The 13,978-nt window shown below is 57.0% G+C and overlaps 2 protein-coding genes across 3 annotated transcripts in view; one reads left to right on the plus strand and one right to left on the minus strand.

Annotated features, from left to right (window-relative positions):
• Positions 1-6,111, plus strand: part of AP2A1 (adaptor related protein complex 2 alpha 1 subunit) — a 27,750-nt gene extending 21,639 nt beyond the window's left edge. The window contains exons 9-24 of one of the 2 annotated variants that reach the window (XM_018062809.1): positions 200-368; positions 519-656; positions 791-973; positions 1,389-1,486; positions 1,593-1,824; positions 1,921-2,088; positions 2,176-2,339; positions 2,630-2,695; positions 3,033-3,089; positions 3,193-3,275; positions 3,380-3,469; positions 4,575-4,698; positions 4,783-4,899; positions 4,992-5,061; positions 5,278-5,412; positions 5,674-6,111. In XM_018062809.1, coding sequence (XP_017918298.1) covers positions 200-368; positions 519-656; positions 791-973; positions 1,389-1,486; positions 1,593-1,824; positions 1,921-2,088; positions 2,176-2,339; positions 2,630-2,695; positions 3,033-3,089; positions 3,193-3,275; positions 3,380-3,469; positions 4,575-4,698; positions 4,783-4,899; positions 4,992-5,061; positions 5,278-5,412; positions 5,674-5,751 — 1,972 coding nt within the window. In that variant the 3' untranslated portion in view covers positions 5,752-6,111. The remainder of the gene's footprint in view (positions 1-199; positions 369-518; positions 657-790; positions 974-1,388; positions 1,487-1,592; positions 1,825-1,920; positions 2,089-2,175; positions 2,340-2,629; positions 2,696-3,032; positions 3,090-3,192; positions 3,276-3,379; positions 3,470-4,574; positions 4,699-4,782; positions 4,900-4,991; positions 5,062-5,277; positions 5,413-5,673) is intronic. The other variant, XM_018062810.1, reaches the window with a different exon arrangement.
• On the minus strand, positions 5,870-11,739 carry FUZ (fuzzy planar cell polarity protein). Its single transcript, XM_018062811.1, has 11 exons — positions 11,414-11,739; positions 11,037-11,158; positions 10,703-10,787; positions 10,132-10,200; positions 9,802-9,906; positions 8,505-8,702; positions 8,261-8,356; positions 7,830-7,936; positions 7,691-7,755; positions 7,536-7,610; positions 5,870-6,378 (listed from the first exon to the last, which is right to left on the minus strand). The coding sequence occupies exons 1-11, from the start codon at positions 11,522-11,524 to the stop codon at positions 6,152-6,154; spliced, it is 1,260 nt and encodes a 419-aa protein (XP_017918300.1). The 5' UTR covers positions 11,525-11,739; the 3' UTR covers positions 5,870-6,151.

Below are 13,978 nucleotides of genomic sequence, written 5' to 3' on the forward strand. Positions count from 1 at the left end.
GCAGAATTCCTGGCTCTCCACATCTGGGCTGGACGGCCCAGGTGTCGGGTCCCCGGGCATGGCTGTGACTGGAACAGGGCAGGAGCTCAGAGCGGGGTCCTGAGGGGGATGCGAGATGCGTCGGCTGGGGCCAGTCCTGCGTCTCCTCATGTCAGCTGTGTGTCCTCACCGCCCCCATCTCTCCCTCTCGCGCCGGCAGTGAGCCCAACCTCCTGGTTCGGGCCTGTAACCAGCTGGGCCAGTTCCTGCAGCACCGGGAGACCAACCTGCGCTACCTGGCCCTGGAGAGCATGTGCACGCTGGCCAGCTCCGAGTTCTCCCACGAGGCGGTCAAGACACACATCGACACCGTCATCAACGCCCTCAAGGTGCGACCTCTGGGAGCCTGTCCTGGCCACACTGACCTGGCCTGTGGCTCCTCTGCTCCCTTGGAGCAGCTCGGGGACCTAGCGGCCCTGGGTGACCAGCCCAGGCCAGAAGGGAGCCTAGAGCACGCTCTACCTGCTCTGCTTCCTCAGACGGAACGGGACGTCAGTGTGCGGCAGCGGGCGGCTGACCTCCTCTACGCCATGTGTGACCGGAGCAACGCCAAACAGATCGTGTCAGAGATGCTGCGGTACCTGGAGACAGCCGACTACGCCATTCGTGAAGAGATCGTGAGTCCTGGGAGGGGCCAGGCACCCAGATTCCAGGGTCTCTAGGTGGCGCTGAGCCCAGACGTGGCAAGTCCTCACCCCACCTCCCCTGTCTGGGGCACACACGCACGCCCTACCTTCCCTCCGGCCGGCAGGTCCTGAAGGTGGCCATCCTGGCTGAGAAGTACGCCGTGGACTACAGCTGGTACGTGGACACCATCCTGAACCTCATCCGCATCGCGGGCGACTACGTGAGCGAGGAGGTGTGGTACCGCGTGCTGCAGATCGTCACCAACCGCGACGACGTGCAGGGCTATGCTGCCAAGACCGTCTTCGAGGTCAGCGCCCCTGTCCCACCCCATGATGGGGCATCAGGGCAGAGCCAGGACAGCTGGGGTTGTGGGGCCAGCTGGCTCAGGCCTCACCCTCAGAGGGGCTGGGCCACCATGGGCCAACGTGAAGGTCAGCAGGGCACAGGATGCCTGGTGTGTAGTCACTGGTCCCTGAGTTCTGCCAGTTTCCCACTCCTTCCACCCCAGACAAGAGGGACCATTCAGCTCCGTTTTATTCCCCGTGTGAGCTCAGTTCAGTCACTTAACTGCTCCATGTCTCAGTTTCCCCAGCTGTAAACCCACCCACAGCAGTCACCAGGCTTCTGCAGTTACTAGGAGTCAAGGGCTCAGTGGAGCGCCTGGCACATGCTGAGCGCTCCTGAGTCAAGATGCTGATGCTCACCGCTGTCCCCGCCCGCAGGCGCTCCAGGCGCCCGCCTGCCATGAGAACATGGTGAAGGTCGGCGGCTACATCCTTGGGGAGTTTGGGAACCTGATTGCTGGGGACCCCCGCTCCAGGTGAGGGTCCTAGAAAGGGTCCCCCTGAGGGAGGGGGCACCTCCTGCGGGGCTTCTAGGAGAGGGCAGTGGAGGCGCCGCCCACCGACGTCCGCCCACTCCCGCAGCCCCCCGGTGCAGTTCTCCCTGCTGCACTCCAAGTTCCACCTGTGCAGCGTGGCCACGCGGGCCCTGCTGCTCTCCACCTACATCAAGTTCATCAACCTCTTCCCGGAGACCAAGGCCACCATCCAGGGCGTGCTGCGGGCCGGCTCCCAGCTGCGCAACGCCGACGTGGAGCTCCAGCAGCGGGCTGTCGAGTACCTCACCCTCAGCTCAGTGGCCAGCACGGACGTCCTGGTCAGAGCCCAGTCCCCATGTGCCCTGCCCCTGCGCCTTGCCCCCCGCTCCAGCCCGAGACCGGCACTGATGCCCATCCCCGACCGAACCTTGCAGGCCACGGTGCTGGAGGAGATGCCACCCTTCCCCGAGCGAGAGTCGTCCATCCTGGCCAAGCTGAAGCGCAAGAAGGGGCCAGGGGCTGGCAGCGCCCTGGACGACAGCCGGAGGGACCCCAGCAGCCATGACATCAATGGGGGCGTGGAGCCCACCCCCAGCACCGTGGTGAGTCCCGGGGGGCTGGGCTGGGGGCGGGGGCGGCTGGGCCCAGCCAGGCCGGCCCCTTCTCACCTGCCTCCACGTTGCCCGCAGTCCACACCCTCGCCCTCCGCCGACCTCCTGGGGCTGCGGGCAGCCCCTCCCCCCGCGGCACCCCCGGCCCCCTCGGGTGCAGGCAACCTCCTGGTGGACGTCTTCTCCGACAGCCCGGCCACCCAGCCCGGCCTGGGGCCCAGCCCTGAGGAGGCCTTCCTCAGGTACTGGCCTTGGGCCCATCTGCCCCCCACCCCATCTCCCCTCTCCCTGAGCCTCGTGTCTGCCCTGGCTGCTGCCTGCCCCGGTCTCCCCCCTCCCTCCCTCTGGGCCTCTCTGGGCTCTCGCTGACCCTGGCCACCTTGTGTCGTCCTTCCCTGTCACCGTCTCAGCCTGCTCTTCCTTCTCCTCTCCTCCCGTCTCTCTTTCTCTCTCTGCCCTCTTGCTGCCTCTCTGGGACTGGCTGCCTGCCACGCCTGTCTTCTCTTGTCTGCTCTGGGATTGGATGGCCCAGCGAGCTGGAGCCGCCTGCCCCTGAGAGCCCCATGGCTTTGCTGGCTGACCCAGCTCCAGCTGCTGAGTAAGGGGTGGCCTCAGGGGGTTGGGGGGCAGACTGTTGTATCCCCCAGGGAGGGTTAGGGGACTGGGAGCTCTCAGCAGGCTCTCCTGATGAGCGACGAGGGCTTGGGAGTGAGAATCAGGGCTGTCTGGTACAGGGTAGGGGGGTGATGGCTCCTGCCAGGGTCCTATTCCCATCAGAGGCAATTGCCAGTCTGATTGAGGGGCTCTGTGGGGAATCCAGGTATATGGATTCTGGGCTTCTGTTCCTTCAGGGCTTGCTGTCTCCTACCACTAGCTCTGGGCCTTGACCTCTAGTCCCCCAACCCCCTCCCATCTCCCTCCTTTCCCACCTGCAGCCCAGGTCCTGAGGACATTGGCCCACCCATCCCAGAAGCTGATGAGCTGCTGAATAAGTGAGTTGTGGGTGAGGTTGGGGAGGGAAGTAGGCACGTGTGGGGAGCACAGAGCAGAGCCCAGGCAGGCACCATCATCCTGACCCCCAACTGCCCCACGCAGGTTCGTGTGCAGGAACAACGGGGTCCTGTTTGAGAACCAGCTGCTGCAGATTGGAGTCAAGTCAGAGTTCCGGCAGAACTTGGGTGGGTCCTGGGGGCAATGAGGGGAGGTTTCCAGGAGACCCTGGCTTGGGGAGGACATGGAAGGAACTCAGATGGAGCCCTGCCTCTCACCCCTGCTCCCGCAGGCCGAATGTATCTCTTCTATGGCAACAAGACCTCGGTGCAGTTCCAGAACTTCTCTCCCACTGTGGTCCACCCTGGAGACCTCCAGACTCATATCCTCTCGGCCTGGCCCAGCCCTGCCCCTCCAGCTCTGCCTTCCTGGCAGCCGGGAAACACACCCAGATCCCTGTTTGGCCCCCTTACTTGAGAGCCTGAGCCCATCGGTACTTCTCTGAGATTTAGCATCATCTATAAGAGGCCTCTTTCCCAGGACAGGAAAGGACACTGACATGACGTGACGGGGATGCAGGAGGGGTTATTTCCTGAATCCCACATGCTCTGGGCCTCAGTTGGTCCCTGTCAGGCCCCCCGTCCTAACCTTGTCTTCCATCGGGCTCCACACCCATGATTCCAGTGCCTCGCCCAGTCACTTGGCCTCTCTGAGCCCTGAAATTCCTTCAGTGAAGTGTGGATCCTCCTATCCTTCTCAGTCTCATTTTGAAAATCATTGTGGCTGGAAGACCCTGGAAGCGTGGCTGGCATGAAGGAACTGCTTGAGCAGTGTCAGTCCCCTGTCCCCCTTCTCTGGGCCTCAGTTTCCACAACTTGGAAATTAGAGTGATTATACCTCCAAATTTGAAGACCATTTTAGCTCTTTGTTTCATTCATCATTTCCAGAGACCTCCTGGAGGCTCAGCTTTGTGCTGGGCAGGGGCGGGAGGAGAGAAACAAGGCCCCAACTTGCCAGTGGGTTGTCAACACAAAGATAGATGGTAGTAACACTGATGGCTACCATTTCAGTGAACTTACCATGTGCCAGACACACTGACAGGTACTTTTGGGAGATTATTTCATTGACTGCTGAGGACACTTACATCCATTTCGAAGATGAGGCTAAGAGAGGTTAAGTGACTTAATTTCTAAGAGCTATTGGGATTCAAGCCCAGGTCAGCCTTCAGAGCCAGGCTGTGACCTGTGCCATAATGGAGGTGGCTGAGCCCACTGTGGAAAGCCAGAGGCACCCAGGTCAGAGGTTTGGATTAGGAAGGACTTGGGAGCTGGTTCATGTTGGATGAGCCCGGGATGGCAGGGCTGGGAGCGCCAGGGAAGTTCTGAACCATCAGGTGATGGTGAAGTCCCCGCGCCCTCCTCGGCTCCCCTCCATTCCTCCTCGCTCCACCGCTCGCGTTTCTGGCTTCCTTGACCACGGGCGGGCACAGCTGGCCGTGCAGACCAAGCGGGTGGCCTCGCAGGTGGACGGCGGGGCGCAAGTGCAGCAGGTGCTCAACATTGAGTGTCTGCGGGACTTCCTGACGCCGCCGCTCCTGTCGGTGCGCTTCCGGTGAGTTAGGAGGCGGGGCGCTGCCGGGTGGGCGGGGCCTCCAGGGCGGGGGCGGGGCCTTACGAGCCCTCCCTCTCCTGCCAGGTACGGGGGCGCCCCCCAGTCCCTCACCCTGAAGCTCCCAGTGACCATCAACAAGTTCTTCCAGCCGACGGAGATGGCGGCCCAGGACTTTTTCCAGCGTTGGAAGCAGCTGAGCCTGTGAGCCGCTGTCGAGGGGAACCAAAGCCGCTCTCAGGGTGGGCAGGACTGGGGCTTCCAGATCCCTGACTTGGACCTTTTCCCACCCCTAGCCCCCAACAGGAGGCCCAGAAAATCTTCAAAGCCAACCACCCCATGGACGCGGAGGTCACTAAGGCCAAGGTGAGAGGCTAGACAGGAGAGGCACGGGGGCTACCATTCCAGCCCTGCCTCTTTCCTCTCCCGAACTCTGGGATTTGGAGTACGGTGGCTGCTCTACTTGAACCTGTGTTCCCACTGGTCAAGTGGGACTAATTTCCACTCCCAGGGGTTTGAGGTAACTGGCATGCCGCTGTCTGGGAACTAACAGAGATTGGGCACCCCTCCCTTCCCCCTTAGCTCCTGGGGTTTGGCTCTGCTCTCCTGGACAATGTGGACCCCAACCCTGAGAACTTCGTGGGGGCTGGAATCATCCAGACTAAAGCCCTGCAGGTGGGCTGTCTGCTCCGGCTGGAGCCCAATGCCCAGGCTCAGGTGAGTGGTGGTTTCCAAGGCCTCCTGCTCTTGGTGCATTCTCTGCCCTTCTGTCTTCCTCTCCCTTTTCCTCCCTGCTTTTTCTCTCTCTATATCCTTTATACCCTTTCTGACCTCTTTTTTACCTTTCATCCTTTTCCTCTCTTATATCACCTTTTTGACCCCTTGATCCTTTCTCTCTCATCATCTATCTGCCCTGACTCTCCTCCCCCCGCTCTCCATCCTCTCTGCCTCCTCCCTGAGTCGCCCTGTCCCTGCTAGATGTACCGGCTGACCCTGCGCACCAGCAAGGAGCCTGTCTCCCGTCACCTGTGTGAGCTGCTGGCCCAGCAGTTCTGAGCCCTGGACTCTGCTCCCCGGGGATGTGGCTGGCACTGGGCAGCCCCCAGGACTGAGGCAGCTTTGGTGGATGGGGCAGCGAGGGACCTCCGCTGGTGACCGGGAAGACCCTGGGGTGGGGGGATGTCCAGGAACTTCTCCGGCCTTTTGTATTTTTATTTTTGTTCATCTGCTGCTGTTTACATTCTGGGGGGGTAAGGGGGAGCCCCCTCCCTCCCTTTTCCCCCGAAGCACAGAGGGGAGAGGGGCCGGGGAACTGGGTGCCTCCTCCCCTCCCACCCCATCCTGTCATAGCCCCTCCTGTCCCCTCCCTTCCAGGGGCTGTGTATTATTGTGAGCGAATAAACAGAGACGCTAATAGCCCCTGTCCTTGTCTGTGTCTGGCGTTCAGGTCCAGTGGTCAGAGGAGCGGGGTGAGGGCATGCAGAGTGTGGGTGGCCAGGCCCCGCAGCCCATATGTGGGACTCTGAGCAGACAGCAGCAGCAGCAGCCGCCGTGGCCCCAACTGCAGTGCCACCAGCCGCCATCCCGTGCCTGGCTCCTCAGTCCCCAACACCAAGTAGCAGGCTCTGGCTACCTGGGCCCGGTGGACAGCCTCTTCTGCTTTCTCCTCTGGCTGCCCTGGCTCTGAAGGAAAGACAGCGAAGGTCAAGGTGACCAGTGAGGCCTGGACAACTAGGTTGCCAACCTGAGGGAGCCACCCCCATCCTGGGCTAAGTTTGACATCTGATGGAAGAGGCTCGCAGCTCCAGCCAGCTGTCAGGACTTGAGGAGATCAGACTTTCTCCCCCTCTTCCAGCCCCAGTGCCCCACTTTCCTGGGGACACTGTGTGTGCAGCCCCAAGCAATCTGGTTAGCAGTACAGATCACAGACATGCAAGAGATGCTGCCCAGGTGCCAGGCACTGGCCTCAGAGGACCCCACCCCACTTGCAAAACAGGTGAGGGAGGTGGGGTCACATGGCTAGGAAGGGGCAGTCCTTTGCCCCTCCAGATGGAACTTTTCACCATTTTGTTACACTCATCAGGGGCTTTGCTGGGATTGTAGTATCACTCTGGGTCCCTTTCTTTGTCTGGGCCTCAGGTTCTGTGTGACAGCTTTTCCTCCTGGACCTGGGTTCTGTGGAATCTACCAACCTCCTCCACCCAAAGCCTGTATTTTCAGCAGTAGAGCAGGAGCGTGTGGATGTGGGAGCCAGGCTGCCTGTGTTTGAATCACAGCAGAGCTCTGCTGTTTATTAGCTAAGACTGGTTGCTCATCTGTAATATGTAAATAATGATGTAACAGGACATAACCTTCAACTATTAGGATGTGAAAGTCGCTCAGTCTTCTCTGACTCTTTGTGATCTCATGGACTATACAGTCCATGGAATTCTCCAGGCCAGAATATTGGTGTGGGTAACCTTTCCCTTGTCCAGGGGATCTTTCCAAGCCAGGGATAGAACCCAGGACTCCCGCATCATAGGCAGATTCTTTACCAACTGAGCTATAAGGGAAAGCCGAGGAAGAAGTGTGTCAATACACAAAAAGCACCTGGCAGGAGATGAGGTCTCGGTGTTTAGATCAACCAGGAGGCTCTGAAACCTGCAGGCTGGGCCCTCCCTGCCCCTCCCTTCAGCTCTCTTCCCCTCTTGCCCGTGTACATGCACGGGGCTCACAGACGGCCATACCCAGTCCGCGCTTCTTCTACCGCTTTCCCCTCCCCCGCCTCTTACTCCCGCCTCGTGAGAACTGGGACCCCGTGCCCCAATCTGTGCAAAGGGGTCGCTGTGCCCGCCGCTGACCTGGTGGGAAGTGAGTGGCGGTGACCAGGGTGTAGAAAGAGCGGAGAAGGCGCCGGCGATGCTCCGGAGACGGTTCTGAAGGTGGAAGAGGGGTGTGGTAACGCAGAGCCCCTGCCCAGCCCCTCCCCTCCCGGCCCTGCCCACTTCCCAGTCACCTTTATCCCGCGAGGGCTCCACCGTGAAGAGACAGCGTTTCAGTTCCAGGTGGAGGAGCAACAGCCTGTGGGGAACAGGTGTCACGGCCAGGAAAGAGGTGCTGAGGGCCCTCAACCCACTCCTCCTGCCGCGCCCTACCCGAGGATGTCCGTGTGCAGCGGGAAGCCCGCGGGCAGCGCTCGGGGTCCCAGCGGCAGGCAGCCCCGCAGCGGCTCCAGCAGGGGCTGCCACCAGCGCTCCAGAAGCTGCAGGGGGGCGTGATCAGCGAGAGAGGCGGGGCCCAAGGACGAGGTCAGGGGGGTACCCAAGGGGAGGCAGTTTGGCCAGGGAGCTGGGGAGGAGACCACAAAGGCTGAGGGGACCGCGGGAGAGAAGAGAGAGGCCTGGAAGGATGGGGGCCACTGAGGCGGAGCCCAAGGGGGCGGGGCCTACAAGAAGGTGGGGCCTTGAGGGGGCGGGGCAGACAGGGCGGGTTCAGGGTAAAGGTGCACTTGCCCCGCATGGTGCTCAGGGGAGGGCCAGGGCTCGCGGGTGAACTGGGAGAAAAGCGGGACGGAGCCCCGATTCACCTGCGCATCCAGCTGGCTGAGGGGAGGCCGCGGGCCGCAGAGCAGACACAGCTCCAAGTCCGGCAGAAGCGTCAGGGTCAGTAGCCGGTGTGGAACCTGCAGCAGCGAGGCGGGTAGGCTGGCGGGAGCTCCTCCTCTTCTCATGGCAAGCCCGGGCTCCTAGAGGCGGTCCTCCAGGTCCCACCCCCGGCGCGCTCCTCCCAGGCCTCACCGTTCGCCCTGCCCGCCCCACCCACTCACTCACCTTGGGGCTCCCGTGCGGCAGGTACACCGGGTAGTCGCGAGCGGCCTGCGGCGGCAGGGACCCCACCAGCCAGGGGAGAAGCACGGCCTCCGGCATCCCCAGCCGCCACCAGCTCTCGGTCGCTGCCACCACCCGGCCCGACACGACCAGGCTGATGAAGGCTGTGCCCGCCGCCTCAGCGAACCCAGACAGGGCTTCCTGGGTAAGGGAGGCAGGCCGACTGCGAGTCAGAGGACATGAGCAGGGGCGACAGACTTCCCAGGTGTGTGAGTAGGGGGGAGAGACCAGCGTACAATTCAAAGCTAGCTTGGTGGCCGTGCTCCTGTGTCTCACCCTCCCTGGGCCTGAGTTCCTTCACCTTCACATGTAGCTTACCATCCCCAAGTCACACTGTAACATTAAACAGGTAGGGTGACCACTGCCTAGTCTGACACGTCCTACCGAAGCTAGTAATTTTAACAGCAGCAGCTTATTGAGTGCTATTAAATGCCAGATGGGCGCAATCTACAATCTACTGAAGCTCAGAGAGGTCGTCACCTGCCCAGAGCCACACTGCTGGGAAGCACCCATGCCAGATGAAATCAGATTGATATTTAAGGAACAGTAGATAGAGATTTGGAGAAGGCAATGGCACCCCACTCCAGTACTCTTGCCTGGAAAATCCCATGGACGGAGGAGCCTGGTAGGCTGCAGTCCATGGGGCCGCCAAGAGTCGGACACGACTGAGGGACTTCACTTTCACTTTTCAGTTTCATACATTGGAGAAGGAAATGGCAGCCCACTCCAGTGTTCTTGCCTGGAGAATTCCAGGGACGGGGGAGCCTGATGGGCTGCCGTCTATGGGGTCGCACAGAGTCAGACACGACTGAAGTGACTTAGCAGCAGTAGCAGTAGATAGAGATTTCCGTGGTAGAAAGAACGGGATGTGCCAGGGCAGAGAAACTGGGGAGTTGTGGGGATTTGTGAGACTCATGAGGCAGCTAGGAGAGGGTGGACTGTGGAGTTAGGAGTTAGCAGAGGTTAGAGCGAGAAGGCGGGTGGCATCAGATTCCTCAGGTCCTCAACTTGAGACTAAGGGGCTGGGACCTTGTCCTGGGACTGATGGAAGTCGCAGGCGGACTGTGACCAGGGGAAGGACAGAGTCAGCTGTGGGTGTAGAAAGATCCTTCCAGAGTCAAGTGGGAGTTGGACTGGAAGCCAAAAGGATAGGAAGAAGCAATGGTCCAAAGGTAAGAGGATGGACACCGAGCCAGGGCGAGAGGGATAGTTTTAAAAGTTTACAAGGCATTCCCAATACCTGCAGCAGGGACCCCTCGGGAGGAACCACACAGTCCACACACTGGGTCAGGTCTCCGATGAGCTCTGAGTCCCCCAGGAAGCTGTCGATGAGGCGGTAAGTGGCCTAGCAGAAGGGAAAATGGAGGAGCCTAAGACCCAGGTGGCACCCAAATCTGCTGGCTCCCCCTCAGAAAACTGGCCCACTGGGCCTTGCTAGGGGATGTTAGACAACCAAGATGCCCTGGGTGCCCAGTGGATAAGGCTGCCCCGGGGTTTTCTGGGAACTACAGTTCCCAAATATCAGTGACCAGGTCTCCTAACTTCCCATCCTCATGTCCTGCATCCTCACCCTCAGCTCCTTCTTCAGTCTCTCTACGTTGCGGATATTGGTCAGCTCTTCAAGTCCCACGAGAAGAACCTAGAAGAACCATATAGGAGAGTAGGGGCCCTGGACACTTGGTTATAAGACAGGAGGGGCTGGGACTCAGACTTCTGTGTCTAAGGGAGGAGTCGGACTGAGGGCCAGAATTCGTGGGTTCTACAGGAGGCTGCTGGGAGTCTGGACTCCTGGGTCTGAGGGAGAGGGATGCTGAGAGCTCAGATTCCTGGGGTTGGGAAAGAGAGTTAAGGAGGGACTTCCCTAGTATTCCAGTATTCCTAGTATTCCAGTATTCTTGCCTGGAGAATTCCATGGATGGAGGAGCCTGGGGGGCTACAGTCCATAGAATCACAAAGAGTCAGACACAACTGAGCAACTTCTCTCTTCCCTAGTGGTCCAGTGGTTAAGACACGGCACTTCCACCCAGCAGGGGGCGGGTTCAGTCCCCGGTCTGGGAACTCTGATCCCACATGCCACAGGGTGTGGACAAAAACAAACAAGAACTTAAAAAAAAAAAAAAAAGAGGGTTAGGGAGTCTCACCATGGCCCCAAACACCATCTGGAGTAGTCTCTCCAGCCTCAGCTCCGAGGTGCCCTCCTCAGACGACAGAACAATGAGGGTGATGCTGTGAGAAAGAAGGTGAGAAGGATGAGTCCAGGCCAAGTAAACAAGGCAAAGAGGAGAGTAGGTCTGCCCTGGATCCATGCCCAAGCACAACCGGCCTCTCATACAAAGAAGCTGAGGAATCAGGCTGAACGCCTTGTCAAAGATCCCACAACCCAGTCTCAGCTAGCGCTGGAGATCTGGACAGCCTAGGGGTCATCTTCAACAAGGGCTGCCTCCCTGGCCCTGCCCCCAAGCTGCCCTTGGAGACCTGTCGTGGAAGCTCTTCCACACCACGGTTGTGTCCTCCGTCCTCGAAGAGGTCAGTTGCACCTCGAGATTCTGCCCAAACATGTGGACTCCATTGAGGGAGCCGATGACAGAGAATGGGAGCTGGGGAAAGATTGGGAACTTGAGACAAGAGCCCCCCAATTTCCTCCTTGGGAACCAATTACTCAGGCCCCCAGCCCCGTTCCTCTCTCTAGATTCCCCTGGGCCCTCCGCTTCAAGGAACCAGGATCACTGGTCAATTGCACCTTCGACGGTCTAAACACAACTCTGAAACGTCCCCACCCTCTACTCCCTTGAGGACCCAAAGTCCTTCTAAAACCCTGCTATTTCAGAGATCCAGGCGCCAGGGCCTCCCACCTGTTGGCGGGCGGGGGCGCCACCGCGGCTGCTCCTGCAAAACAGGGGGACCCCGCTAGATGCCGCGAGGCACAGCAGATGTACCGTGCCCTCGGACCCCTCCTCCCCCATCTGGAACGCTCGCCACCCAGTTCCCTCGTGGAGTCAATGCCCGCCTCTGAGCACGCCCATAGTCACACGAAGTGGGCTGCTGCTGTCCAGAGCCGCCAGAGGGCGAGATAGGGAGCTGATTGGAAGAGGACTAGATTCCCGCCTTCCTCATCGCAACTCAAACCCCTCGTCAAGCCCTTTTCCAGAGCCTCCCCCCGAGCCCCGTTACGCTCTCTTCCGCCCCCGCCGGAAGTCACAATACCCCTAACAAAGATGGCGGCTTTGTATTTGCTAAGTTGACTGGTCGCTACTTGAAGCGATTTGACTCTATTTAAAGAAGAGGATGAAGAGCCCAATATGAAGGTAGTGACTACCCCAAGGCGCTGCCTAGTAACCACCACGTAAGCGAGTGTGTTTCACATTCTGAATTGACAAACAGCCGTACCATACTCTAAGATGGCGATGGTGCCGAGGCGTTGCCTAGCAACCGCTTCAGCTTGGCTTTTTCTTTCATGGTAGATACACTGTGCCCGGCTCAAAGATGCCGACCGTGCCTTGGGGTTTCCTAGCAACGACCAGTCTTATTTTCCTTCTAAGGCTGTAAATAGCTGTGCCCCTCTCAAAGATGGCCGCATGACGAATCACGAGTAATCTTCCTTAGAGCAAAATTGAGAAAAACACCATCTCCCCCCTTACCTTCGAGGATGGTTTGGTCCGGCAAGAGTTGCCTGCTGCTGCTGTTGCTGCTGCTGAGTCGCTTCAGTCGTGTCCGACTCTGTGCGACCACATAGACGGCAGCCCACCAGGCTCCGCCGTCCCTGGGATTCTCCAGGCGAGAAGAGTGGGTTGCCATTTCCTTCTCCAGTGTGTGAAAGTGAAGTCGCTCAGTCATGTCCATGGGATTTTCCAGGCAAGAGTACTGGAGTGGGTTGCCATTGCCTTCTCCAGAGTTGCCTAGTAATCAACAAATGACTTGGTTGTTTTTGTTATTAGAACAAGGAAGATGAAGTCCTTTATATTCCAGAATCGTAAAATAATATTATTTATGATGAATTTATTCATGATAGTGTATAGTGCAGAATGTGAAAATACTCCTACCGAAATCCTTTCCCTGAAAAAAAACGTTGACAGTTTAACACAGGATATTCACGTTTTCACAGATACAACTGTGCTAACGTTGTTTTCAAACTTTGTTTTTCTAATGAAATTGTAGAAATATACTTCGTCTTTTTAAAATGTCTTATCCTAACCTATATCATCGATGTAACAATATATTTAGCTCATCCTATACTGACATAAGTTAGGTTTTTTTTCACCTTGTGTTTAAAGGGATAAAGTAAATATTCATTTTCAGTTAGTCAGATCGTTTTTCTCAGAACAGTTGCCTTCATTTATACAAATATATTTACAAAACATATAGTTGTATTAAGAAGGCATTTATTTCTTTGAAACATTTTGCCTGCATTCTGGGTTTGATTTCTAGTAGCGAATAAGAAATAAGACGTTTACTCTGCACATTAAATTACATGAAATTTAAAGAGGAAAAAGGTGCATAAAATAACAAATGAAGAATATCAGTTTTTCCTTGTAGTTCTATGAATTTTTCCTTTAGTCTGCTTATATTTATTTAGACTTCTGATATACTTAGGTTTATTTCTATCACTTAATTTTTTTGATAAGAAGTAGAACACTCCATTGGAGAAGGCAATGGCACCCCACTCCAATACTCTTGCTTGGAAACCCCCATGGACGGAGGAGCCTGGTGGGCTGCAGTTCATGGAGTCGCTAAGAGTCAGACTCGCCTGAGCGACTTCACTTTCACTTTTCACTTTCATGCATTGGAGAAAGAAATGGCAACCCACTCCAGTGTTCTTGCCTGGAGAATCCCAGTGACGGGGGAGCCTGGTGGGCTGCCGTCTGTGGGGTCACACAGAGTCGGACACAACTGACGACAGTGTGATGTGAGAACACTCCATAGACAGCATGGGGGCCATCTCAGAGGCAAGAGGGACCTATTTCTATCATTTTATTTTTATATTTCTTGTCGTCCTGCCTTTTCCATGCCCTTTTTCCTCCTTTCTTTTATTGGATTTGTTTCCTCGATCCATTTTGTCCTCTTTCTTCTGGTTTCAAATTTATGCATTAATTCTATTAATTATTTTTGAAATTTTGCCATCACATTTAATTCAGCAAAAGGTAAAGATTTTTAAACCCTCTCTCAAAAACTACAAAGAATGTGACAAGTTAACTCCATTAAACTCCCTCCAGACTAAGCAACCAGTGTCGCTAGCATTCTAACTTGACTTTTTCAATGCCTTCGTTGAATATTTTTTCTTATTTTATTCAGGCAATTGTAATTGTATGTTTATGATTCATTTTGCCCTCCCTGTTCCTTCTTGCATTTCAGATCACTTTCCAGGGATAGCTGAAAATTTTCCTACTTCCTAGAGGATTTCCTACTGGAAAACTCTTTCT

This window comes from Capra hircus, chromosome 18, assembly GCF_001704415.2.
Source record: "Capra hircus breed San Clemente chromosome 18, ASM170441v1, whole genome shotgun sequence".
In the NCBI taxonomy this organism is placed as follows: domain Eukaryota; kingdom Metazoa; phylum Chordata; class Mammalia; order Artiodactyla; family Bovidae; genus Capra; species Capra hircus.

Bases quoted from the DNA above. Each gene is read 5' to 3' on its own strand.
- FUZ (XM_018062811.1), bottom strand. From the start codon at position 11,524: ATGGGGGAGGAGGGGTCCGAGGGCACGGTACATCTGCTGTGCCTCGCG. The intron at 10,788-11,036 runs GTCTCCAAGGGC...TCTTTCTCACAG, and splicing joins TGGAAGAGCTTCCACGACAG to CATCACCCTCATTGTTCTGT. The intron at 8,357-8,504 runs GTGAGTGAGTGG...TCGCTGCTGCAG, and splicing joins TGCCGCACGGGAGCCCCAAG to GTTCCACACCGGCTACTGAC.